The 25,482-nt window shown below is 40.0% G+C and overlaps 4 protein-coding genes across 4 annotated transcripts; 2 read left to right on the top strand and 2 right to left on the bottom strand.

Annotated features, from left to right (window-relative positions):
• Positions 1–1,498: 1,498 nt before the first annotated feature.
• Positions 1,499–3,944, top strand: LOC131692752 (transmembrane protease serine 9-like). The gene is made up of 7 exons (XM_058979989.1): positions 1,499–2,046; positions 2,110–2,414; positions 2,476–2,593; positions 2,767–2,783; positions 2,831–3,186; positions 3,236–3,396; positions 3,456–3,944. Exons 1-7 carry the CDS (start codon positions 1,536–1,538, stop codon positions 3,884–3,886), a joined length of 1,899 nt encoding a protein of 632 aa, XP_058835972.1. The 5' UTR covers positions 1,499–1,535; the 3' UTR covers positions 3,887–3,944.
• A 12,106-nt stretch (positions 3,945–16,050) lies between these two features.
• Positions 16,051–17,031, bottom strand: LOC131693478 (brachyurin-like). Its single transcript, XM_058981336.1, has one exon. The coding sequence runs from the start codon at positions 17,007–17,009 to the stop codon at positions 16,113–16,115; it is 897 nt and encodes a 298-aa protein (XP_058837319.1). The 5' UTR covers positions 17,010–17,031; the 3' UTR covers positions 16,051–16,112.
• A 1,174-nt stretch (positions 17,032–18,205) lies between these two features.
• LOC131693479 (brachyurin-like) lies at positions 18,206–19,117 on the bottom strand. The gene has a single exon (XM_058981337.1). The coding sequence runs from the start codon at positions 19,101–19,103 to the stop codon at positions 18,207–18,209; it is 897 nt and encodes a 298-aa protein (XP_058837320.1). The 5' UTR covers positions 19,104–19,117; the 3' UTR covers position 18,206.
• A 5,328-nt stretch (positions 19,118–24,445) lies between these two features.
• LOC131693488 (brachyurin-like) lies at positions 24,446–25,455 on the top strand. Its single transcript, XM_058981345.1, has 3 exons — positions 24,446–24,689; positions 24,750–25,149; positions 25,213–25,455. The coding sequence occupies exons 1-3, from the start codon at positions 24,478–24,480 to the stop codon at positions 25,390–25,392; spliced, it is 792 nt and encodes a 263-aa protein (XP_058837328.1). The 5' UTR covers positions 24,446–24,477; the 3' UTR covers positions 25,393–25,455.
• Positions 25,456–25,482: the final 27 nt, after the last annotated feature.

Genomic DNA, 25,482 nt, shown 5'->3' with positions numbered 1-25,482 from the left:
CAATATTTTTTACACGATCTTCTTAAATTAAGAAGATAAAACATGATAAATGAAACCATCGGCAGCAGACCCTGGACTACCCTGCTATAAATTAGAAATCAAGAATTAAACAACAAAAACACTAAAGATTAGATAATTTGCGTTCTGATGGAGTCCAAAATGTAAGCAACCATCTGTATTCGCTTATTTTGAAGTAAATAGAAGAAAAAAAGGTTGGGTTTTTTATTCGCCCAGGGGCCCAAAACCGCCTCTAGGCGGCCTTCTTATTTTAAGGCTTTAATGAAGAATCCATTACTTAAAAGAAATATCAACATTATTTTCGTTTTTCTCATCACGAAGCCCACCTCCAAAAGTTTTTTCAAGTCAAAAAATATTGGGCACTAGAGGGTTAACAAGGATGATTACTATAAAAAAAATTAATTACTCTAGTAGATATGTCCATAGAAAGTTTGATAAAAAATTACATTATTTAACGAAAATTCATGAATTATGGCACATTTTCTATGGGAAAAGGATTTTTCACTCCAAACCTTTATTAAAATTACATGATGAGATCGAAACAAATAAAAAAAAAATTTTGAAAAAAATTAGGATCTGAATAGAACACGTTATTGATAATTGTGGAATCTCGCGCTTGGTCAAGTCTCCCCATGTTCCCCGACCCAACTACTGTTTTTTATAATTTGATCTTCTTTACCGACGAATCAGAGTTCATCGTTTATGGTGTTCTAGAATCGTATACTAGTTATGGATATCATATGATAATCAGATTGTTCACAAAGATACTCGTAAATATTAGAAAGACTTTCGTATATTTCATCAAACAATTCGTTTGAATAATGAAACAGATAGATTCGTAAAAAGCCTACGAAAGTCGTTTCGTGGTTTTTGCAACGTTTGTCTATTTTACGGAAGATTTCTATGCGAAACCCATTTGTAGCACATTTACGAATATATTAGCTCAGTGTTCTAGTTATGAATTCTTATGTTTTTCTAAAATTAAAATTAAAATAAAGGCCCAATCTCTTTTGTTATTACGAGTCACAACTGGTTCAGCCACCCTATTGTTGATAGTTGAATTATTGTATTCCGAAAATATTTCACACTCATACTTGGCTCAATTATACAGGTTTCTGAGCCTTAGGTTGGTTCACCTATTTCAATATAAATCAATCTAAACTTATGGATGTAGGGGGTTGTTTGCATATTAAACACGTGTCTCCTAATAGATTTGATTTGAGTTCAAAAAATCACTTGATACTTGATAATATTGATAAAACCCATTATTGAAAGGACAAAGATGACCGTCTTCTATATGATTTCGATCACTATCCATTTCACACCACAACAGCGGGTGGGAATCACGCTGATGAGAAATTTTTTTATCGATACATTTCAATCTGACATGTCCACAAGCGGTTGTTCCGGTGATACAAGTCCGATACAAGTCAATAAAAGACAGGCGCTATCAGAATCTAGAGTCAGAGTCTCTATTCTACCGGCCCGGAAAGAAAACGCACAATTCCTATCACATCATGTTAAAATATTTCACAACTTTGCTTATGATTGCTTGCCTGGTCCCGGGGCAAAGCAATTGTAAACCGTCGGCGTCGCGATCAAGTGATTTCTCTCAAATAATAACTTTACCCACGTTTTGGATTCGATTACCAAATGTGGATTATCGTGCCAGAGTGAACGAAGGTGGTCCAGGTGGAGGTTCGAAAATAGCCGGTGGATCAATTGCCAACAAGCAGCAGTTCCCATATCAGGCAGCGATTCTAATCAACTTTCCTGACGGTTCGGGAACTCTTTGCGGAGGGTCAATTGTTTCGGCTACTTTCGTCCTCACGGCAGCCCACTGTTTGGGTGGAGCTCTAGATGCCACGGTAGTTGTGGGGACAAACATCATCAGCATTCCAAGCGATGAGCAGGCGGTGGAAATTGACGTTACCTTCCACGATATGCTAGCCCATCCGAATTACGACGCGGTCAATGTGTTCAACGATATCGCTATTTTGCGATTAACGAAGGCGCTGACGTTTTCAGGTGAGCTCCAGGTGGTGTTCCAGGGGAAATGAACTTCAGTTAAAAATTATAATTCGGTTTTAGATAAGATCCAACCGATCAGGCTTCCATCCCGACAGGAAGCTAAGCTGGATCTAGCGAGTGTTGATGCGACCGTTTCTGGCTGGGGTGCCTTAAGTGGAGATGAGTTTGCTGATATCTCCGATAGTTTGAAACTGGAATTGCGGTTCGTTAGTAATCCGGTTATTTCGAATGGTGTCTGTGAAAAGGTGTTTGAGAATCTGATACGAGACTTCCACGTCTGTGTCTCTGGAGATAATGGACGAAATGCTTGTCAGGGAGATTCAGGAGGCCCGCTTACAGCAAATTTAAATAATATGGCAACACTGGTATGCGTTTTATTCAAAAACTGTTATCTGTGCCTCGATAAACGCTTATGACTCATTTCAGATCGGTATTGTGTCTTACGGATCCACCAACGGCTGCGAAAGGGGTTCCCCTGCTGTTTACACTCGCATTGGCTACTACCTAGATTGGATATCGCATATCACCGACATTGTAATAGAAAGCTGAGCTTATGCAGTAGATTTTATAATAGAGATTTCTACCAAATAAACACTGATTTTCCATGACTACACTGCTTTTGTTTCTCTATAGAAAAATTATCTAACCGATTCCCCATTTCGAAAAAATATCTAATCTCTTTTATTTCGCAATTATCGAATTTGCCGTCGTAATCAGTGGACGAGCAGCTAATTGCTAGCAAAAAGTATAAATTCATCCCACAATTGTGATTAACATTTAGTACCATCCCATAAAACCCAATTGGACGGTGGCTCGATCTGATTCTGATAACGGCTTGACCATGGATAAGAAACAACTAGTGTTAATGTGTGCAGTATTGTTGACAGTAGTCTGTGCTAACCCCGCTGTTTTAACTGAGAATGCTCGAATTTTCGAACTACCGATAGCAAAGGAACTGCCTGACTTTGATCTTCGAGATGTTCCAAGTGGTCGAGTTTCTGGCGGAGAGATCGCTGCACCCGGAGACGTTCCCTATGCAGTGGGAATCCTATCACAGGGTCCCACCGGAACACGATGGTGTGGCGGATCACTGATATCTTCGAACTTTGTCCTTACGGTGGCGAACTGCTTTGTGATGTAAGTGTTTATCGTTTCTTATCACTAATTGATCTAATATGGCTTTTAGCATTTCATCACCAATAACAGCACTTCTGGGAGCCTCCAACATGACGGATGTTGCTGATATTATTCCGGCGACCACTTTAATAATGCACATCGGTTACGATCCTCAGTCTAACCAGAACGACATTGCTCTGCTGGAATTATTTCGCGATGTCCAATTTGGACGTAAGTAATACGGTAGTGCTATCTAAGCAAAAATTCTAATGAATTTAATTTTATTCCAGCTACCATCAGTCCCGTTCGATTGCCAAACTGGCGTCAGATGCAGTCCACCTTCAACGGACAGTTAGCCACCGTTTCCGGTTGGGGTGCCCTATGGCAAAACGCACCGGAACTTCTGCCACTAAACGATCTGCGACGGGTTGGTCTTCCGGTTATTTCCAACACTGCCTGTTCGCTGCGATTCCCGGGAGCCATTACAGATGCGCAGATCTGCGTTGAAGCCATAAATGGTTCGCCGTGCTTGGGTGATCAGGGTGGTCCCCTGACAGTAGCAGATCCTGATGGGAACAGCACTTTGGTTGGCACTTTTTCGTACGTTTCGATATTGGGTTGCAATTCTGGGTGGCCGGCGGTGTTTACCAGGATAACGAGTCATCTGCTGTGGATTCAGTCGAACACGAATATCACCATTCTGGATGATTTCGAATTTTGATGGTAGTACGCACAGGTTGTTTGGCTGTGAATAAAGATTTGTCTTTCGTTCCAACGCGCATGAATGGATTTTTGATTTAGTCTAATTTATGAGGAATTGTATTAATATTGTGAACTTTAGGTCATTACATTGTGGAATTACTTGTTCGTTAATATTTCAACTTACTGTGGAACGTAAATGAAACTAGGTTGTGGAGATCACTGGTCTATTAGTGGGGGTAGGTGTGAGGATCGCGATTAAATCCCCCGCTGAAATATTTTAATCTGCTGAATACTTGAATATATTCGACAGGAAGATAGTATGTGTCATTGCCGGGATGATCCTTTCCGGATAATGGGATAATGCGGAGAACGATAGATGGGCCTTCGGCTATTCCCAAATTTGTCTTTGTGGGAGAACCGAAAGCACAGAGAGAAAGACTTTTATCTAACGCAGTCCCTATCAGGTCACGGCTACTTCAGGAGCTCGTGGTTTTCTTGTACTGTCTTACATTCGAGGGCGTGCAAAGCGAGTTGCAAACTAAACGCAGAGAATGTTGTACTTGAGATGTGCGAAGAAGAAAGGGCGTGGAATATCGTCAGCACAATAGTCGTGCAGATACTAGATGAGCTGCAGAGGAAAATGAGAAAAGAACGATGAACTAGTGACCAGAGCTGACAGTTCGAATAAGTTCTGTTAGGGTAAATTCTGTTACTGCGACCCCTCTTCAGGTTATCTTTTCTGACGACCCCTCTTTTCTCTACACGTTACAAATCGCCCGAATCCATTGTAGTTGGAAGCTAGATGTTTGTTTGATCACATCTGGTCGTCCCAGTCGGGTATTACATTATTAAGGGAGCTGCTGAGGATCCGTTTGGGACAGGTATACCATACCGCGCGAGGCATCATAAGATACTTTCCAAAGTATCGCTTCCTTCGAAGAAATAATGCTGCACAATGACACAATATATTCCGAGCTCTCGGAATCGAAAAATGTCATCTTTCGTTAATTTTTTTCAGGTGATACTTAGCAGGATAATGTCCTGTAAATAGGTCTGTGATCAACGCACCTGTACACCTTACTGGTCGCCGTTACGTAGGCAAAATTCATCGACGGGGATTAGAGCAAGTCGGTCGCTACTAAACTATTAGCCCGTTAGGTAGGTTCTCCGAACCGAAATGATCGGGGAGTACATCGAGTAGATCGTGACGAAGCGGAGAGCTAAATGGCCTACGAAAACGAGTATCGGTACTGAGAGAAATCTACCGCCGAGGAGTTCTCAGTTGGAAGTGTTAGATCCACCGCCGGGAAATATTTGAAAAGCTCTTGATTGATCTGGGAGCTAAATAGCCCAGGGGAACTAGGTGTCGATTTCAGGAGAAATTCCGCCGCCGGGGAGCTCTCAGTCTGAGTAAGGTGAGTTGCCCACCGGGGACTATCCGAGTAGAGCGCGACAATGCAGGAAACCAAATGGCTCCCGAAACGACAATATCCGAGTAGAGTTCGAGGTAAAATGGCTCAATTACGCAGAAGATCTCAACAGCGCCAGGTTCCGAGCCCAGCCAACATTTCGATTCACTTTAATAAGTTGCAATTTGATTAACTGTACTCTTATACGATATAAATTGATTGTATAAAATGCACAGATCCCTTCTATGTGAACAAAAGTGGAGGCCATATACGTACAACAAATCGGTATAGTAGAACTATGTGATTTACGACGAATTTTGATCTCATCAGAAGCATTATACAATCATCTAGCTTATCTGTTTATATGTGATCAACTTTACAATCACACATGAAGGTTTATGCAGCTTAAGGTCCCTAATGTGATAACAAGGAGTATTTTTTTTAAAAATAACATGAAAATAAAAAATGAGGATGAAATTTCTATAATTCTGTTATAAGACATAGCTACGCTCACACTGGTAGATATATGTTTTTCATGGGTGAGTTTGGAGTTACTGGAACATCAATTATTAAATTAGCTGCTACGATTTACTTCCACAGTTTCGAACCTGAGATCTTCGTATTCTCAGCATAGCCGCTCACCTATTTATACACTGTCAAGCAACGATTATATTTGATCATTTTCATCGCTTTGTGATTACAATCTAAAAATACCATAATCCAACCTAAATATGGCCCTTCAATGATACCTTCTATACCTGTCAAATTAAGACTTACATTCTTTACTCAAGCCATTTTTATTGCTCAAATATTGAACTAGTCTGGCAGAGAATTTGCGAAGTGCTATAAGGAGGTGACTACTTTTTTTTTTAACGATTTTGCAGTTTAATCCAATTGCAAATTAATTTCTATACAATGTTTCAAAATTTCCGCATGTACAATTTTGACTTGAAGTTATAGTGGACTAATAAATAACTTCAAGTCAAAATTGTATTTCAATCACATATTTGCATTTTATGTGAACTTTTTACAACAAAACATAATTTTTACTTGCACTATTTGTAATTTTGATTTAGTCTGTCATTATTTGTAATTTATTGTAAACTTTTATATACGATTGCTGGTTTGCTGGGAGTTAACTTTGGAAAACTCGTGAGCAAAAGTAAGCGGTGCGACGGACGCACAACGCCATCTCCCTCACGAAGTCACATTTGGATGAGGTTCCGTGGGGGTAACGGGTAGAAGAGGAACAAGGATTTTTTGTAGTTTTTAGGCACGCATAGTGCCAACATACTTCAGTCCAAGCATTTCGAAGCATTTTATATCTTATTATACAAAATACACATACATATTAGGGTGGGGCAAAATGATCGTTTTTTCAGTACAGCACTTTTTTGGTTCTATTTGGCGTCCCAAACAACTGTGCAAAATTTTGGGTCGATTGGATTTGACCCGGCGTAGCGCATTGCGTTTGAAATTTGTATGGAAATTAGTATGGGAAAACCTACCTTTTTCATTTTCAATTTTACAGACTACAATTCTTCCTGCAGTATACCAGCAATTCGATAGAAGTGTTGGCAAAAAAATGATTTTTGGCAATTAATTCGATCTATCGAACTTTGAACAGCTATAACTTGTTGTAGAAATATTCTAGCACCATGCATCCTTCGGCAAAGTTGTTCAGCATATCCTGGACTACACTTTCAACTAATTGTTGGTATACTGCAGGAAGAATTGTAGTCTGTAAAATTGAAAATGCAAGATAGTAGGTTTTCCCATACTAATTTCCATACAAATTTCAAACGCAATGCGCTATGCCGGGTCAAATCCAATCGACCCCAAATTTTGCACAGTTGTTTGGGACGCCAAATGGAACCAAAAAAGTGCTGTGCTCGGTTGATTAGGTTATTATTACGTTTTTCCATATAACAATGCCCCACCCTAATACATATATGGGAGGAAATTGAAGCCGAGGAATTTCCGGTGTCTGACGTATTGGTGGAACCAAAGACTCATCATCCTCCTTGTTGTCTGCCTTAAAGCCAGAAGACGTTTTCAGAACAAGATCTAAGATTGTCAAAAATGGCTGCAAGGTGATGCTCCCGGCGACCAAGGTCACATTTAAACGTGAGATAGTACGGAGAAAGTCCATTTGCTATGCAGAGAAGTAGACGTCAACCTCTAGGGCAACGTTAACCGTGTCGTGTTGACCAACAAGATCAAAGATCCAACGACATCAGTTGAAATAGCGAGCCGTACCGTACCTGCTCTTGGTTCCTAGTAAACACGCGTGCTGTTCTTTGTACAATCACGCAAGTGTGCCTGTTTTTCCAAGACTAATGTCCCGCGTGCTCGATGAACGTGTACTCTTTAATGTTAAAAGAACGGGTGCTCGTCGAGAACACGAATACGAAGTCAGAAGAACACGTACCTGTTAGTGTTCTGCTTTTTCGTGTGCCGTGTGCTTTATAGAACCGATACGTGTGTCGGCTCTGAGCTGCGTGCCGATAGCATGAGTTCAATGTTATCTTCATGTGATTATATTTTGAAATGTTGGTGGAATGGGTTTGGAAGTGGAACAGGTGGGGGTTTAGTAGAGTGGGAGTGGAGGATGCGTCAGAAATCCTTCATCTTACTTCGGTATACGAGGTGGATGAACGAAATGCGGATGTGGGGGTGGTCCAAAGGCCATGTCCCACTCTAATATATATTAGAGTGGGATATGGTTATATGAAAAAAATAAAATAATTTTGTAGTTATATCGAAATTTCAACATGTAAATATACAGTACAACTAAATCGTATACAATGCGCAAATATGCTATATACGAACAAAAGTGGAGGCAATATATCTACATTGAGATAAAATTGGGTTTCAATGTAGGATTTAAACTGTACATAAATGCGACTGAAGTCGGTACTTATTCTCATTCCATGTGGCAAGAAATAGACACCTTTTATACACTCTTACGGCTCAAAACAGCTTTCGACCTCCTTGTTTCTTTTAAGAACGAGAACTACTTTGAAATTTTCGCATCCTGAAACGTTTCTAGCATGGGTTCACTAGGTCTCGAACGCTGAAGCATCAGCTTACGTGTCTGCTACATACCCCATATACCATTTGATCGTTCGAGCCAAACTCATTGACCCTTGGGATAACGCTTATTATTATACCACTCTGATATACGACTTTGTCTATGCGAACGAGAAATAACTAACTCGCTGATATCCGAAATGTGTTTTTTTTAACTCATATACACCGAAGAACCGTTTTTATCAGCCCGTGTGACATATTTCTTTATTTCCTTAAATAAACCGAAGCTGTTGAAATATTCAACCCATAACCCTGGCTGGCTGACGAAATCGGGTCGAAGTTCTGACAGAATTGTGGACTGATAAAAACAGGTTTTCACTGTAGTATAACATCTTCCTTGTACTGCTGAAAATGTACGTAAATGTCCATATGTAGACACAAATAATATTCCAATCAATGTCAAATTTGTATAAATACTTTGAGGCCTTCCGATTATTTGCTCTGTTATAGTAAAGAAGCTATACATATTTCCCAAAAACACCAAAGAGAGTGCCACATTATGTTTTAAATAATTTGTAATGTTTAAACAAATTATTAACTTTTCCTTCGCTCCTACGAAACATATAAACAGTAGGGTGGGGCAAAATGATCGTTTTTTCAGCACAGCACTTTTTTGGTTCCATTTGGGGTCCCAAACAACTGTGCAAAATTTGGGGTCGATTGGATTTGACCCGGCGTAGCGCATTGCGTTTGAAATTTGTATGGAAATTAGTATGGGAAAACCTACTTTTTTGCATTTTCAAATTTACAGACTACAATTCTTCCTGCAGTATACCAACAATTAGATAGAAGTGTAGTCCAGGATATGCTGAACAAGGATGCATGGTGCTAGAATGTCTCTACAACAAGTTATAGCTGTTCAAAGTTCGATAGATCGAATTAATTGGCAAAAATCTTTTTTTTTGCCAACACTGCGGGTGTACCAATGATATTTCATATAGCATACCAAAATAACATCATATACTTTAAATTTACCACATTGGTATGTTTGGATGAATTATTCAAAAACCTTAGCTCAATTTCATGGGCATAGGTAGTTTAGCAATAGGGCGTAGTGAGGGGAGTAGGGGGAGACTTTTAAATATGAAAATTTGAACTGAAATAACTGAAATCTTATCGAGTTGGAATGTTCAGATGAATTATTTTACAACATTTACACAGTCCACAAGAGCCCCAGTTCAACAGCAATTTTTACTTCAGGTGATCGAACAACATCGAAAAGAGCATCCTATCAAATCGTAGTGCGTATTAAACTGAAATATAATCAATGCATTCCTCTGACATATCAACTCGACATCACTCGACTCGACAGTTGATTCAGTCTGCAACTTTACTTCCATTGATATAAAGTCGATGCAGAGGGATGCAGTATGTTTCGTTTCATCGTTACATAGGACATTGTGCAAATGCTTTAAAATAATTCATCTGAACATTTCAACTCGACAAAATTTCAGTTATTTCAGTTAGAATTTCTATATATTGAAGCCTCCCCCTCTCCCCTCACTACGCCCTATTGCGAACATCTCCTCACTACGCCCTATTGTGAAACTACCTAGGCCCATGAAATTGAGCTAAGGCTTTTGAATAATTCATCCAAACATACCAATGTGGTAAATTTAAAGTATATGATGTTATTTTGGTATGCTGTATAAAATATCATTTGTACACCCGCAGTGTTGGCAAAAAAATATTTTTGGCGATTAATTCGATCTATCGAACTTTGAACAGCTATAACTTGTTGTAGAGACATTCTAGCACCATGCATCCTTCGGCAAAGTTGTTCAGCATATCCTGAACTACACTTCTATCTAATTGTTGGTATACTGCAGGAGGAATTGTAGTCTGTAAAATCGAAAATGCAAAAAAGTAGGTTTTCCCATACTAATTTCCATACAAATTTCAAACGCAATGCGCTACGCTGGGTCAAATGCAATCGACCCCAAATTTTGCACAGTTGTTCGGGACCCCAAATGTAACCGAAAAAGTGCTGTGCTCGGTTGATTAGGTTTTGATTACGTTTTTCCATATAACAATGCCCCACCCTAATAAACAGGTTGGCGTAAGAAACCCCACTGGTTTTTTTTGTTTTTTTTTTGGTTTTTTTTTACCATCAAAAAGGCAAGGGGTCTCAGAGGCCCGGCTTTTTTCAGTTCTCTAGTTTAAATGAACTGAGCGATGTTTCTTGAAGTCACAGTTTTAGCTTGCCTTTTTGAGGGTTAATGAACATTTTTCATCAATAATACCAAAGATACCTAATAAAATTGTTTGTAAAATTTATCATATCGTAGAAATAACCTAAAGAGTGTCTGATTCAATCATATTAACTTTTCAAATTTTTTTTCGCTTTAGCTTCAACATGTATCGAGTTCTGTGAATACTATCCACGATTTTTATATTTTTTGTTCTGTTAACATAAGTACCTGCGCTAGTCTTGAAATTAACTTAAGCTGTTTATAAAAAAAAACATATAGGAAAACTCATAATTTTAACTATTACCTAAAAGTCTTGTCATTATTTCCATAGTTCTAAGTTCGTATTTATGGTACGATGCAACCATGCTGGTATGGGAACGAATTGAAAGGAATATCAACATATAACTTAGAACCCCTTTTTACCAAAGTATCGATTTATTTATTTATTTTTAGAAAGCATAGCGGAACTGATATTTTGTTCTGGAGATTGAGTTGTAGTCGGTATCAAGCCAGCATTTTATACGAAATTAGCCCCACCACCTTTTGTTTTACGATTCTTGGTGTGCAATACTTGGATTGATTTGGCTATTACCGACACACATTTGTGTAGTCGTAATTGCGGCATATTACTGCACTAATAACAATCCTTTTTATACATTATATGACTTAGTTTGCACTCATATACGAGAATCGTAAAGGAGTCGTCACAATGCACTAGTTATGATAAATTTTGTATAATACGTATACTTTATACAACCCACAGTCCCACCAGAAGCACTTGCTCCAAATTTGAAGCAAATCGGACAAGTCTAGCTACCGGACCAACATGCCTAAAGTTTGTATGGGATTTTTCGACAATTTACATGGAGAAAACCAACTAGCTCGCATTTTCAGCGCTAGGTGGCATTGTATACATCGTATTATCACTATAAATGAAAATAAGATAAATAATAAAATTGTCTACAACTTTATCGAAGATTGCTAGTGAATCTGACTTTATTAAAAGAAGTTATTAAACGTTTAACGAAGTGATGTCTGAGTCAGTTTTGCATAGGGCCTGGTTGTGTATCAGTACTCGATTCGCACAAACTAATTATTTTTGTGAAATAATCGTTAGGTTTAGCTCAACAGTATGTTCGGAAGAATTATAGTAATTAGAACGAGTCATATTTTGGTTAGAACATTTTAGTTCCACATGTTACCGCAAAGAGGGTGCCAGCACTAACTTTTCAATGGAAAGAGATTAGGTGTCTTCCACTAAGTTGTAGAACAGGCATTTTGCTATAATTCTTCCGAACATCTCGATATTCTATCTCTCTTCTATAAAAAGTTTGTGTTGGCGCCCTCTATACGGTTACAGATGGAACTAAAATTTTCTAAGCAAAAAATGCCTCGTGTTATTAACTATAATTCTTCTGAACATACTATTGAGCTAAACCAAACCATTAGTTCATCTCGTTTGCTCGGCAACAATACCTTTCCCATATAGAAAGGTTATGGTTGTATGGTTCGCTTCGAAAGCCTGACTTGTAGTGAATTGGCACTGTGTGGGCTTCACTTTCCACTAAAACATTCTTTACTCCTTCTTCGCCTTTCTCCCCCATGTACAGTGGCGGATTTCCCTAAAAACCTGGCCAAAAGTCGAAAATGGTTTTGATTGACCTACAAAGGTACATACCACGGTTTTTTGGGGGGCAGATTACGATTTTGATGTCAGATTTTCGAAATTTTAAATGGCGGGTACAAAATGGGCGACATTGAAATCTAGATAAGTGAATTTTCGCGAATGAAGATTTAATGGTTCCAGCGATAGAATTTGTTGATTTGTACGTATCGTTCCGCCGAACGATCTTTCGCCGCAGAGGGGGGTGCTGGGTCTAGTTAGAAGCGTCCTGCGGTACAAGCCACTTCTAATTCTAGACTAAGTATAGTTTGTGGCACCTGCGTTACAAATACCACACGCTATAGCGTAATAAGCCGGGAATTCCTCGTCCAGTTAGTATCGTTCTGCGTAACAAACCAATACTAATTCTGGTCGTAAGACAATTTGCTTCCCCGCTTGCGTTACAAACAAGGAAGTAATTTGACTTTGGATTTAACAAGGTGGAAAAACCAACGAAGAACTCCAGGGTCTGGACACGAAGTAAAGGATTTTCGACTGAGTGAAGTGGTACTTTCGACTGCTCGATTTCAACTTGATTTTATTATACAATTTTTTGGTTTATATACCTACTTTCCTAAAGCTAGCTATTTACAAATAATCGATTTTTGAATCGATTTTATTTGGATTTGTTTTGGTACAGAATGTTAACAATGAATATTGTTGTCAACTCTGCACAAATGTTTTATTATCCAAGCCACCGCGCGAAGTCAAATATCGATATAATTATCGTCTTCGAATGCGCTGTGACCGGCAGTGGCACCGAAAATGCCGATGAAGCATATATGACCCTTGCGTGAGCGCGCATTGACTCATCATTGGGCGCACTTGAATGTAATTTGATTTTCCTTCTGCCTCTTTAGGTCAGAACGAACTGTTCTATGTTGCGGTGGTTTGTTTTGATTCTGCCGAACGGTTTTCTTGTGCTCGCTGCGAACAGCTGTTTGTGATTTTGCGTCGGCGACAGTACGCATTGAGATGTTTGGGTGACTAGGATATGTAGCTTTTATGAGAATTGAGGTTATTAGTCATTTCAAACTATGTATTTTGAAATATTATACAACATAGTTACATATACTTTTAAACTATCTGTACAATTATTATCCACTCTTTACAATTATTATTTAATTACTGTCCGATGAACATATTTCTCAAAGAGCGAAAAATAGTATAATTCTAAATTATAGAAAATAAGCCGATTATGCGATGGAATGCATGGACTGAAAATTGGCAACAAGTTTGCTTGCAAATTGCAGTACCTAAAAATGTATATGACAAAAACACGAAAAAAAGTAAAATTCACTAAAATTCGTAGTTTTATTTAAATTGTTAAACCAAGGATTTGTCCAAAATCCATTGCTACGATGAAGCGTCCATGTAAATGCATGCGTTATACTTGGTCAGAACATGCTTGTACTACTTCCTGGTATAGTTTTATACTATGTTCACACTACAAAGTTAAAACATGTTATAATAATTGGCAACAAGAAAAACGTCATCAAGATAGCGTTAAAACACGTTTTAACTCGTAGTGTGAACGTAGTTTTAAGCAACCACGTCTTGTTGTCATGCTTGCTGACATACTACGACTGACAACCTTTTCACAAACAAATTTGCCAAGATGGAGTGTACGCCAAAGTGAGTTTTTTGTTCAAATCACGACTGGAGATCCCAGCATTTTTTGTACTACTTTACTGATTTTCGCTCGTAGTATCCAGTCATATGTTCCACCTTTAGATTTGTTTTGCTTTGCATGATCAAACGTTATAGTTTTCCGGTAACGTTTTAGCATGGAATTCATAATCGATTTTTGAAATTTAGAACCTTTGGTGATCACTTCTGTTGACCTCGTTGGTTTTCAATATGAATGACCAAAATTAATTACGTCTTTTGCGTTCCACCTTTGATAACTTTTGAACTTTTGAATTTCTATGAAATTTTCACCACGAACTACACAATTCTTCCTGATCAAAATGCTGTATTGTGCAACTCGCTACGACAACCAGAGGCGCAGCAATAATTAAAAGTACGAGTCCAAATTTTTAACTGAAAATCTTATAATCCGTCGCCGTCTCTACTTAATCAAAGATTACTCAAAAACGGGCAAATTCGGGCAAGATTTGTATGGTGTTCCAAATGGAGAATCCTTAGAGGAACAAAAATTGCTTTGAAACATAGTGGACATACGTGGAAAAAAAGTATTTCAATGATTTAGCAAAAACATGTGTTGAAACTGTCAGCTACAAAAGCATGAAAGTTATTGACATTTTCTATAGACAAACAAAATAATATCTTATGACATCAATACATATAAATAAAGTACAAACCGTCAGCATAACTTTCCATTATTCCAAATATGAAACCGGTGCTTTAATCAAAATCTAGTTACACTTGAATAATATTGATATTTCAAGCGATCGATTAAAAATATGAGCAAAACGCGTCGGTTTAAACTGTTTAGGTGTGCCAACATCTCAAATATGGAAATTTTGGAGCGTTTCACTTAAAATAGCATTCGGCAGCATCAGCTAAAGGACAATACATATACTAGAACCCAAAGTACTACCATGCAATTGTCGACTTTTGGCCAGGTTTTTAGGGAAATCCGCCACTGTTCCATGGAAATACATCAAGGTATTATTTCCTGGGGGTCTGGTTGTGCTTTCGTCGCACCTCTTTTTTTTTCTTTTCCGCAGCTCGAAGCTACACTTGATGTATGAAATGGTTCGATCTTTGAGCCATTTAACTCTCGAGACTGCTCTTGTCTTCCGTCTCCATCTATTATGCTGACACTTAACTCTCGTCTCAGTGAACCGTTTAGTTCCGCTTTCTCGAGCCATTTAACTCCCAACCTTATCGAGATTTACTACGATATTTTCCGGTGATGAAACTACGCTACTCCGACTGAGTGTTCCCTGACGGCGGAATTCCTCTCGACACCGATGTATGTAGCGTGAGCCAATAAGGTCCTAATTTTGTCACGATTTTGTTAGATAGTCCACAGCGATGAATCTACGTTACTGTGAATACCTCGGTGGGGGATTTTTCTCGAAACCGATGGTCATTTTCTTGAGCTATTTAGTCCTCACTTCGTCCTGACCTACTCGATATAGTTTCCGGTGGACCTACCCTACACAACGATTTTTCACCGCATGCCCCTTCTAGGATTATTGCGAAATGCATGGCACAATGCGAAAAAGTAGAATCTGTTACACCTGATACTTGGAAAATCTTCTTCTCGGGTATCCTTAAAGATGTTTTTGTAGTTTGGACGCGGGTCGAAAGACCTACTCCCTCCAGTTTGCCGATAAACCTCAAAACTCACAGAACTACGACGCACGCACGAACTGTGCTAAGCACCTATGAAGAGTAAACTCCTACGTGCAAACCAAAAGAGTTTTGAATACCAATATCGGATCACAAACAGTAGCCAAATTTTTAGCAGCTGTTCAGGCCATAATGGAAACAGCAACAGCAGCATCAATCACCCCAAACCAAACTGAAAGCAACATCGGCAAGGAAGTTTGTAACATTGACAACGGGTTTACACTGGTCACCCGTAAGTGCAAGAAGCAGGGAAGAACATCTGATGGCGGGCAGCAAGACAGTTTTAACGATGATGTCCTTGATATAAAAGAAAGCGATCAGACATACGTTTGCCCGCAAGGAAAGAAGGTCTCTGCTCGCAATAGAATTTGGTGTGCACCAGATTCAACGGATAAGCAAAAATATTTATTTTTTACATATTGTAAAGATATCAAATATCCCTGGCTCCGTTAAGCTATCGCTATGAGTCGAGTCATATGAACAAATAAAAAAAAAACCAATATAACTAAAACACAGATTATCTATTTTTATTTAAAACATAAAATCAACTATTGTGATGAATCTCTAATCTCGCAGTACAACATCAGAGTTTTCACCGATCCAAGTCAGATAGTGCGTGACGCGGACAAATCCGGCGGGAAAACCGGAGGCACATCCGCTTGCGTGGACGAAGGATGCAATACCTACCTGAAGACTGCGATCATTATCCCGAACGGCTAATGGGCCACCGGAATCACCATTGCATACCGAACGACCACCAGTTCCGGAAAGGCAGATGTTTTGTGCCTGAATAATAATAGCATTCCACGAGGATTGACAGTCGGCATTGGTAAGAATTGGGTTGCTGGTGTACATGACAACATCGGAAGCAGGCGAACCGGTCTCATCCGTTGTTCGTCCGAAACCCGAAATAATACCCGTTAGGCCAGCGAATGTGCGAGTGTCCGACCGTGCCGGTAGATCGATCGGTTGAACAACATTGTTGAACACTGCTGGCGTGGCCAGTCGAATGGTAGCGATATCGTTCCGCAATAACGATGCAATGTAGCTTGGATGGACGTTGATTGAAGCGAAATCGATTCTCTGCTGTGTGGCTTCCACGACCTGTCGGTTGTGAGCTCCGAGGACGACCGTTCCATGAGTGGCCTCTGTTCCGATTACAACACAGTGGGCAGCAGTCATCACAAAGTTTTGCGATAACACAGTACCACCACATAATCCGGAGTTGCCGCCACTGAAGAAACTCAGTACTAACGCCTGATACGGGAACTGTCCTGGTTGGGCTTCCTGGCCGTTGACTATTTTGCTTTCCGGGAGTGCTTGTGTTGGGCGTAGCATCTGTAGTTGCGGATCGAGCTGTGCCCAAAACTCGTCCAACTCCTCAATGCGTTTCACTTTGGACAAATCAACGGAGGCGTTGGCCAGGGCCAAGGCGCCAATCAACAGAGCGATAGTCTTCATCGTGGTATTGTCACTAGTTACGTCGACACGAAGTGACCATTGAAACGATTTACCTTGACTTTTATAGTATCGGTTGATATCAGTGCTTTATCGTGGAATTGAACTTTGGGGAAACCATAATCGGCTACTGAAAGAAGATAAGCCCACAAGATGGACTAATGAAAAATGCTTTGGAGTGCGGTTTCTGACGCGGATATTCCCAGTTGGAGTGACGTTTCTCGCGTGATTCAGTTTGACAAACTGTAATTGCTTGTCCGATAAGACAGACGAAGTCCTGCACAAGACTATGAACGATTAGTTTGGGCTGGATAGTCTGGAAATCACGAAGCTGGGTCCTTTTTACGTCGAGAATAAATGAACCCTGTGTGTGACTAGATTCACCAGACAACGGTATGTAGCGGTAGCGGGTCTACTATGGCACTCCTACAATAGGCGCCTGCCAGATAATCAGGCGATGGCCATGCATCGGTTCTAATGCCTTGATAAACGCATCGCCGAAACCCTGACGCGGTAGATCACTTGAATAATGGTTACAATCGGAAACTAACAGAGGACGATTTACAGCAGTCATACCAGCATCAGTGGAATCTTCTAATACTCCTGAAGGGTCCCGCCCTTCTGTCCTTGTTGTAAGAAATTTAGCGGAAATGTGATAATCACAGCATGCTGTGCATCTGACTGTCATTGTTCGCTTGTTTACTTTTTGTACGATTCTTCTATTTCGAAATTTCGCGCATTGAAAATGAAGTGAAAATTAAAGTTTTGGAAACATGGTCAAGTGAAAACGGTATCATTATACGAAAATTTGCGAAGTGCTTTGGAATAACTAAAATAATCGGATTCTTCCAACCCATAACTGTACCATAATGCGGTATCTTTGATTAATAGGCAGAATTGTTCATGCGTGATTTGGCAAATAAAGCGGGAAAGAGTGTCTTAATGTTACAACGTTTCAAGAAACGAATAACCTGAAGACCTTGTAACGAGTCAAATTGCAGTTTACGGTTTCGGTCTACCAAAACGATCCTCGGGCATTTTCAATGAGTATCTTTAGCTGAGTTGTTCCATCTCCCCTAGGGAAAACTGCTAAACATACATTATTCGACCACCTCAAGAGTCAAATACAAATATAATATAACCAAAACACAGATTACCTATTTTTATTGAAAACTTAGAATTAACAATTGTGATGAATTTCTAATCTCGCAGTACAACATCGGAATTTTCACCGATCCAAGTCAGGTAGTGCGTAATGCGGACATACCCGGATGGCAAACCGGAGGCACATCCGTTAAAGTGTACGAACGAAGCAATACCTACCTGCAGGCTGCGATCATTATCCCGAATGGTTAGCGGGCCACCGGAATCACCATGGCACACCGAACGACCATCAGTTCCGGACAGGCAGATGTTTTGTGCATCAATTAAATTGGAGTTCCACAACGATTGACAATTGGCCACGGTTATAATTGGGTTGCTGGTATACCTAACAACATCGGAAGCAGGCGAACCGGTCTCATCGGTTGATCGTCCGAAACCCGAAATAGTGCCCATTAGGCCAGCGAAGGTGCGAGTGTCCGATCGTGCCGGGAGATCGATCGGTTGAACAACATTGTTGAACACTGCTAGAGTGGCCAGTCGAATGGTTGCGATGTCGTTTCGCAACAAAAATGCATCATAGTCTGGATGAACGTTGATTGATTCGAAATCGATTCTCTGCTGTGTTTCCTCCACTAGCTGTCGGTTATGCGCTCCGAGGACAACCGTTACATTAATAGCCACGGTACCGATTACAACACAATGGGCAGCAGTCAGCACAAAGTTTTGCGATAACAGAGTGCCTCCGCATATGCCACCAGTGCCACCATTGAATATATTCAGAGTTAACACCTGATACGGGAATTGTCCTGGTTGGGCTTCCTGACCGTTGACTATTCTGCTGTCCACGAGTGCTTGCGTTGGACGTAGCATCTGTAGCTGCGGATCGAGCTGTGCCCAAAACTCGTCCAACTCCTCAATGCGTTTCACTTTGGACAAATCAACAGAAGCGGCCGCCAGGGTCAAGACACCAATCAATAGAGCGATAGTCTTCATAGTGGTATTGTTACTAGTTGTTTCGATGGGAAGTAACAATTGAATCGATTTAGGTTGATTTTTATAGTAGGTATCGATTGATATGCTTTATCGTGGAATTGAACTTTGGGAGAACCATAATCGGCTACTGAAACAAGATAAGCCTACACAGACGGACGTATGAAAATTGCTTCGGAGTGTGATTCGCTACGCAGAGATTTCCGGAATGGCGTTTCTCGCGTGATTCAGTTTGACTGAAAATGCCCAAGATATGCTTTTCTGAATGCGTTTGAAATATTCAGATATCATTAGTTGATTTGTGGTCAGCCTGTTGACGAAAAATCCGGCTGTGGGAAACGGAAGAACAAACATCGTTCGATAAGCTGTCTGATTAGTAAAGTTGAATATCTTCAAAAGCACAATACAAGATTGGTGACTGATGCATCGCTTGATAGTCTAGGGTCGGTATTACTTCAATTCTTTTAGGCAAGCCCAAGATCAATTTCGTGCGTTAGTAAAAGTTTCACTGATATAGAACGTCGAAATGCCCAGACAGCAAATGAAGTCTTAGCTCTAGCATTGGCAGTAGAACGATTTCAAAACTGTCTCTTGGGAATTAATTTCCAGCTAGAAACTGATCACAAACCTCTTGAAACTATATTTTGTTTCAATTTAACGCCTTGCATTCGAGTTTTTCTATGGGTACTGAAACTTCAGGCTTACACGATTGTTTTTGGAAAAGATAAAACCAACATCACTGACTCATTATCTCACATTTGAAATGTGTTGGAGTTGACGGCAATGTATTTTGAACTGGTAAGAGTCTCGTCCTGAGTTGACGAAGTCATCACGTATAGACCCTATCATGCGTTCCGAAGCGAATTGGGAAAAGGTGATCTTGTCGTTGGAGGGTATAGACTAATTGTGCCTGGATGGTTTCGATTGTGTGCGGTAAAAAAACCCAAACCGGCGAAGAAATTTAAAATTTTAGACAGACATTTCATGTATAGACCAAGCTTTCTAGTTACATTTTGCCATGATGGTAACTTTCACAAAGTACGCATACAAATGGCCTTAATCATATATCGAAGCTATAAATATACAAGATAGTTTTTTCAGTGGCAGTGTATTCATTCACAAATAGGCTTTGTAGCATGTCTATTAATCTATTAATTGATCGAACGTAATTAATAAACTTTTGTTGTGCTTTCCATCGATTCGCGTATATTTGCTGCTAAGAAATTTTTAGTCTTTGGGCAACGAAAGGACAGATTGCTATCATGCAGGCTACACATGCTAACAAATTAGATACACTTACCTACACATTCGCCTCAAACACTGAACCCAAGCGAACGGTGTTCAGTTGTACAATGTTCGAATCGAACAGCTGTGTGTACTCAAACACATGTCCATACACGAATGGGAGGTACGCACAAAGCAAAATGAGTCAACGCTGATGATGACGGGTAGAACGAAAGAGAAAACTAGTACCACCACGCTATGTTATCCGTGTTTGCACATGGAGCTCAACTGTATAAGCGATTTTGTGTTCGTATTAATGCGTTCGAGATTGTACATAAAAGTGTGCTTGAGACGAGCACATCACAAAAGAAAGCATGGCAAGGGGTGAGTCGCTTAGCACAAATCGAATTGTGCTCACAAATAAACAGCGTGGTAGCTTGTGCCGCAATGTGCCATGCTGTTCAGTAAAACAAAAGCAATGGTTGCTATGATTATTCAACTACACTTTGTTGACAGTTTTTGAGTTGTAAAAAGTGTGGCTCATTGTGCCACATATTGTGCTAATGAGTGAAATGATCGTGTATTACTGTGAATCGTAATCTTAAATCGCGTTATCGTAGGTGATGGCACAGTGTTCTAAGCGACACACCCCTTGAAGTATGGTGTTTGAACGGACAAACTCAGTCGCGTGTTGGATGGAACTGCGTAGCCTACCTCTACAGCCAGTTTAACAAACTTTTCACTCAGCTACACTGACTGTGAGAACAGGCAGCGCAGTGATCTGCTCCGACTACCATCCAACAGGCAACTGAACTTGTCCGCCCAAATCCATTCTTTAAGTAGTCGATGATAGAAGCATTGCACGTTAGGTACGTAAATCTGTCGTGCCAGACTTGGAAAGCGCTACCTTTTTGTGTGCTAATACGTGGTATTTTCACTATGGTATGCATAATTTAAATTTTTAATGCGATGATATCAAAAATCTTTTGGTTTATCTATTGGAATCTGTTCTTAGAAGTATTTCTGATCGATATGCGCAAACAATTTTAAAATTTATCGAGAAATGGCTGAATTATAAGCGTTTACCTGACCACTTTTCGTTACATACCATGTTTGTTGAATTTGCAGTGTACCCCCATATCGAAAACAAAGATAAGTATATCCATAAAAGCATAAGAGTCCCATATTGAAAAACAGCAAGCCGAGAAAAACACTATTGAAGATTTTCATTCTTATTGAGCCTTATGGATGGGATAACCATGTTTTGGTATTTTTTCGGTATTTTCATAACAAACTTGGTAATCTTATTGGTTCATTGTGATTCAGTGGTGATACAGAATACAATCCAACAGATATCTCATTTTCGACAAAAATCCATATGGGACTCTTATGCTTTTATGGGCAGTGTAGTCCTACGTCAAAACTTTGGCCCAGAAGAAGATCACGTGAAGCCCTGTCAAGGAGCATAGATATATCTGAAGCTGAGGAGCCAATTTTACTTCGACCTCCATCTCATCTTGAGATGAATTATTGTCAGGGGAAGAAATTTTTGCACGGGCTTAAGGCCCAGTGCAGGAATATAAAAGATACAAGAAAGGTAAGGTAAAATAATGGTGGTACCTATTTTTAGATGAATACGCACTTCACACAGTAGTGGCAGCAGATAGGGAAACACCCAAGCCATAAAATTCAATCGAAGCAACCCAGCTTTTCCTTCTAAAACCTTTTGCTGGCTGGCCCTTCCTTCCTTGAGTAACGTAGGAATCGTTCTGGCAATTTTTTGGGGCCCACTTAAACAAAGTTGTTCAGGTACAATGGATTACCGACGATCAGCTTACGATTAACTGACGAAGCAATATTACCGTATGTGAAAACGCACTTTTATCTGTTAGAAGGTACGGGACAAAACCGAGAGCAAAAGAAAAGGCGACAGGGTTACAGGAGAGAGCTCGCCTACTATGATCATCATCATATGTTAAAAGTATTCGAATACGGGGTGTGAACCGAGAGAATAATTGTCTCATGTATGCTTTTAAACGGGGTAAAGGTTTTAGCGTGAAAAAGAAACACTATTTTTGCGAATTTTTTTTAGAACTTTGCGTGAAGCAAATTTATCAAAACTTATCTACATTATAGTGTATCACTTCAATAACATGTTGTAATTTTTCTATGCAAAAATATCGACAAACGGCTCGGTAACGAAGCTTTTTGTAGAACGTCTCTGGGAATACATGATTTGCGGTGTTACCTGCCATTCCAAAATTGCTTAACGTTCAAACTTTGCATACTCATTCTAAGTGTTAAAAATACCTAACCCCTACGTTGAGTTTTTGAGATAATTTTTTGTTTAAGGGGTGTTTACTCATAAAAAGGCGGAGTTTTTCGTGAACAATAGTAATTTTTATTTATAATGAGTAGTCGGGTCGCTGTTGTAAATCCGTCTTCATCGAAATTTACTTCTTTGTTGGCGATGCTAGTTGTTGGTTTAGGAGTGGTTGTCGTGGACGTTGTACCTGTATTATTGGTTAATTGGATCGTTGTTTTTGGTTTATCTGTAAGCGTCGGTGGCAGCTTGTTAGAGTTGGCTGTAGTAGATGAGTTTTGACTAGTTTCTTTGGCGCATGCTTTTCCGTAGTGGGCTGTATGATTACAGAATTGACATGTAGGGGTCTGCCCGGGATATGTGATTAGCGTTGTTTGCTTATAGGTCACGCCTTCCTTCGGTTATTTGCATTCGATAGTCATGTAAGAAGGTATTGGTTTAGTCACTCGCATCCTCACAATACGAACGCCGTTGGGAATGCCGTTGAAAAAATTTCTCCAGGAGTAATTCGGAATAGATTCTACTTCTCATAATTGCGACATGATTCGTTTCATGTAATCATCGCAAGTGCGCGGGGCCAAATCATGGATACACACGTCCACCATGTCGTTTTCAATATGCACGGGGATCTTGATTCTGGTGTTATTAAATTCGACCTCGTGTTGCATGTTGTTCTTTGCAATGAAGTTTTCGGCCTGTGCTAAGCTTCTAAAAGTGATCAAAACACAGGTTTTACGTGATGCAGCAGAATGTACGTAACTTCAGCGAGATTAAGCTCCATTTTATCTTTAACTAATTTTTCCACTTCCTGAACTGTGAGTCTAACACGAGTTTTATTAAAGTTGATCGAAATCGTGTTATCCCGTAGCACGGGCACTTTTGTTTCATTTGGCAAACTCATTTCACTCCGCAGCCGGGGCAACGATACAATATTGTTTATGCACTGATATAGAACACAAGGCTTCATTGGTGCCTATAGCCTGCTATAGCGTAGCTATTTTTCGCTTCTGCTTTGTGCGAGGTCACAAGATAGACTGAGGAGTCCCCGATTGAAAAACAGCAAGTCGAGAAAAACGCTTTTCAAGATTTACATTTTTCGTTGAGCCTTATGGATGGGACAATCATGTTGTGGTATATATCCATATGGGACTCTAATGATTATATGGGCAGTATAGCTCTAAAGCGAGATTGTTTAAAGTCAATACTGGACTGTTTGTCCTGTGGATAAGCAACAAATCGGTAGTTGGAACTGTGCTTGTTTTACTGATACTTCTAATGGAGATGCCAATAAAATGTCTGGGAAAAAGTGACCATAGATTTTTACAAGTTTTGAGCATCTCGATAATCTTCACCCGTAAAAATCACTAGAGGGAGATGGGAACTGTGCAATTTCAGTGGGGCCATGCTTAAATGACGTAGCATTTTGGGAGGGTAGGGGGGTATACCAAATTTGTGACGAAGAGTGATGATTGGTCTGGGCTAGCAGATGCAGAGGAACTGCATTATTACCTTAGTAGTGGAAGCTAAATACATCACACTCTCGAAGGTGACATGCAAATCGATAGCATTATCTTGTTATGTACAACTGCATTGAGATATTGCATGTCCAAGCGTACCAAAAGACGAAAATCAAAGTACGACTAGCTCAATTAAAAGAACACCATGATCAGAAATTCATAAAATAAAACGTCGCTTTTATATTAACGCGAACCTTACCAGTTTAATTATATCTAATCACTTTATGAGCGATCAATCAGACACCGAGAATTGCATGCAATCGCTCAAACCGATTCGAGTTCAGTTCGACGTAAACAATCAAGCTGTTTGGAGATGAAAAGTGTACTAATCTTTTTCTTCGCCCTGACGGTGGCCTTTGCTATCGAGGACAGAAACGCCCGCATCTCCGGTGGAGAGCAGGCAGGAACCAATGATTTCCCGTTCACGGTAGGTATCATGATCTCGGGAGATGATGCACATACGTTCTGCGCTGGAGTTCTGGTAACACCCCGATTCGTTCTGACTACTGCCAACTGCGTTATACGGTAAGCTGTACAAACATGTAACTTTAATAGTCAAGCTACTAACTTCAATCACACACATAGTCAAACGATGTTAACCGTCCTGCTGGGATCAACGGACATGACGCGTGTTCAACAGTTCCTACCGGTAACCCACGTTCGACTTCACTGGAACCACAGTTCAACGGTGATAAATCGTGCAGATCTGGCACTCTTGACACTAGCTAGGGAGGCCACCCTAGGTCCCACAGTAGCGGTCGCTAGACTACCCAGTCGATCCCAAGTTGGAAATTCATTCAACGGATTTGGAGCAACTCTTGTCGGTTGGGGCAAGACAGGCCAACGGGAGGACGAAGCTGTGCCACTGCAGCATCTGCAGGTCTTGCGTAATCCGATCATTAGTAACTTTGTCTGCGGGTTGTCCCACTCGTTCATTACCGATGAACACGTCTGCACTTCAGGAGACAATGGAAGTCCGTGCGAGGTGAGCTTTTTTTTGGTTTGGTTGAAGTTATCAAGAAGGAAAATAAAATATTCTTTTTCTCAGGGAGACGAAGGTGGTCCAGTCATGATAACCGAGGGTGGAGAGTTTACTGTGATCGCAATTCATTCGTTCCACTTTTCTGGTATTCGCGGGTGCGATCGGGGTCGATCGGCTGTTCATACGCGCCTTACCGAGCACCTGAATTGGTTAGTAGAGCATACAGGTGTTGAGATAAGACCATGATTAGCAATCTGATTTGTTTTGGTTGACGTTTGAGATTTTCAATAAATTTTCTTGACTGCATTAGACTGATTTAAGTTATCTAATCTTTGA

The sequence above is a fragment of the Topomyia yanbarensis genome, chromosome 3 (assembly GCF_030247195.1).
Source record: "Topomyia yanbarensis strain Yona2022 chromosome 3, ASM3024719v1, whole genome shotgun sequence".
Classification (NCBI taxonomy): domain Eukaryota; kingdom Metazoa; phylum Arthropoda; class Insecta; order Diptera; family Culicidae; genus Topomyia; species Topomyia yanbarensis.
This window is presented reverse-complemented; position numbering and strand designations above follow the sequence as displayed.

Bases quoted from the DNA above. Each gene is read 5' to 3' on its own strand.
- LOC131692752 (XM_058979989.1), top strand. From the start codon at position 1,536: ATGTTAAAATATTTCACAACTTTGCTTATGATTGCTTGCCTGGTCCCG. The intron at 2,047-2,109 runs GTGAGCTCCAGG...ATTCGGTTTTAG, and splicing joins GAAGGCGCTGACGTTTTCAG to ATAAGATCCAACCGATCAGG. The intron at 2,415-2,475 runs GTATGCGTTTTA...GACTCATTTCAG, and splicing joins TAAATAATATGGCAACACTG to ATCGGTATTGTGTCTTACGG.
- LOC131693478 (XM_058981336.1), bottom strand. From the start codon at position 17,009: ATGAAGACTATCGCTCTGTTGATTGGCGCCTTGGCCCTGGCCAACGCC.
- LOC131693479 (XM_058981337.1), bottom strand. From the start codon at position 19,103: ATGAAGACTATCGCTCTATTGATTGGTGTCTTGACCCTGGCGGCCGCT.
- LOC131693488 (XM_058981345.1), top strand. From the start codon at position 24,478: ATGAAAAGTGTACTAATCTTTTTCTTCGCCCTGACGGTGGCCTTTGCT. The intron at 24,690-24,749 runs GTAAGCTGTACA...TCACACACATAG, and splicing joins ACTGCCAACTGCGTTATACG to TCAAACGATGTTAACCGTCC. The intron at 25,150-25,212 runs GTGAGCTTTTTT...TCTTTTTCTCAG, and splicing joins ACAATGGAAGTCCGTGCGAG to GGAGACGAAGGTGGTCCAGT.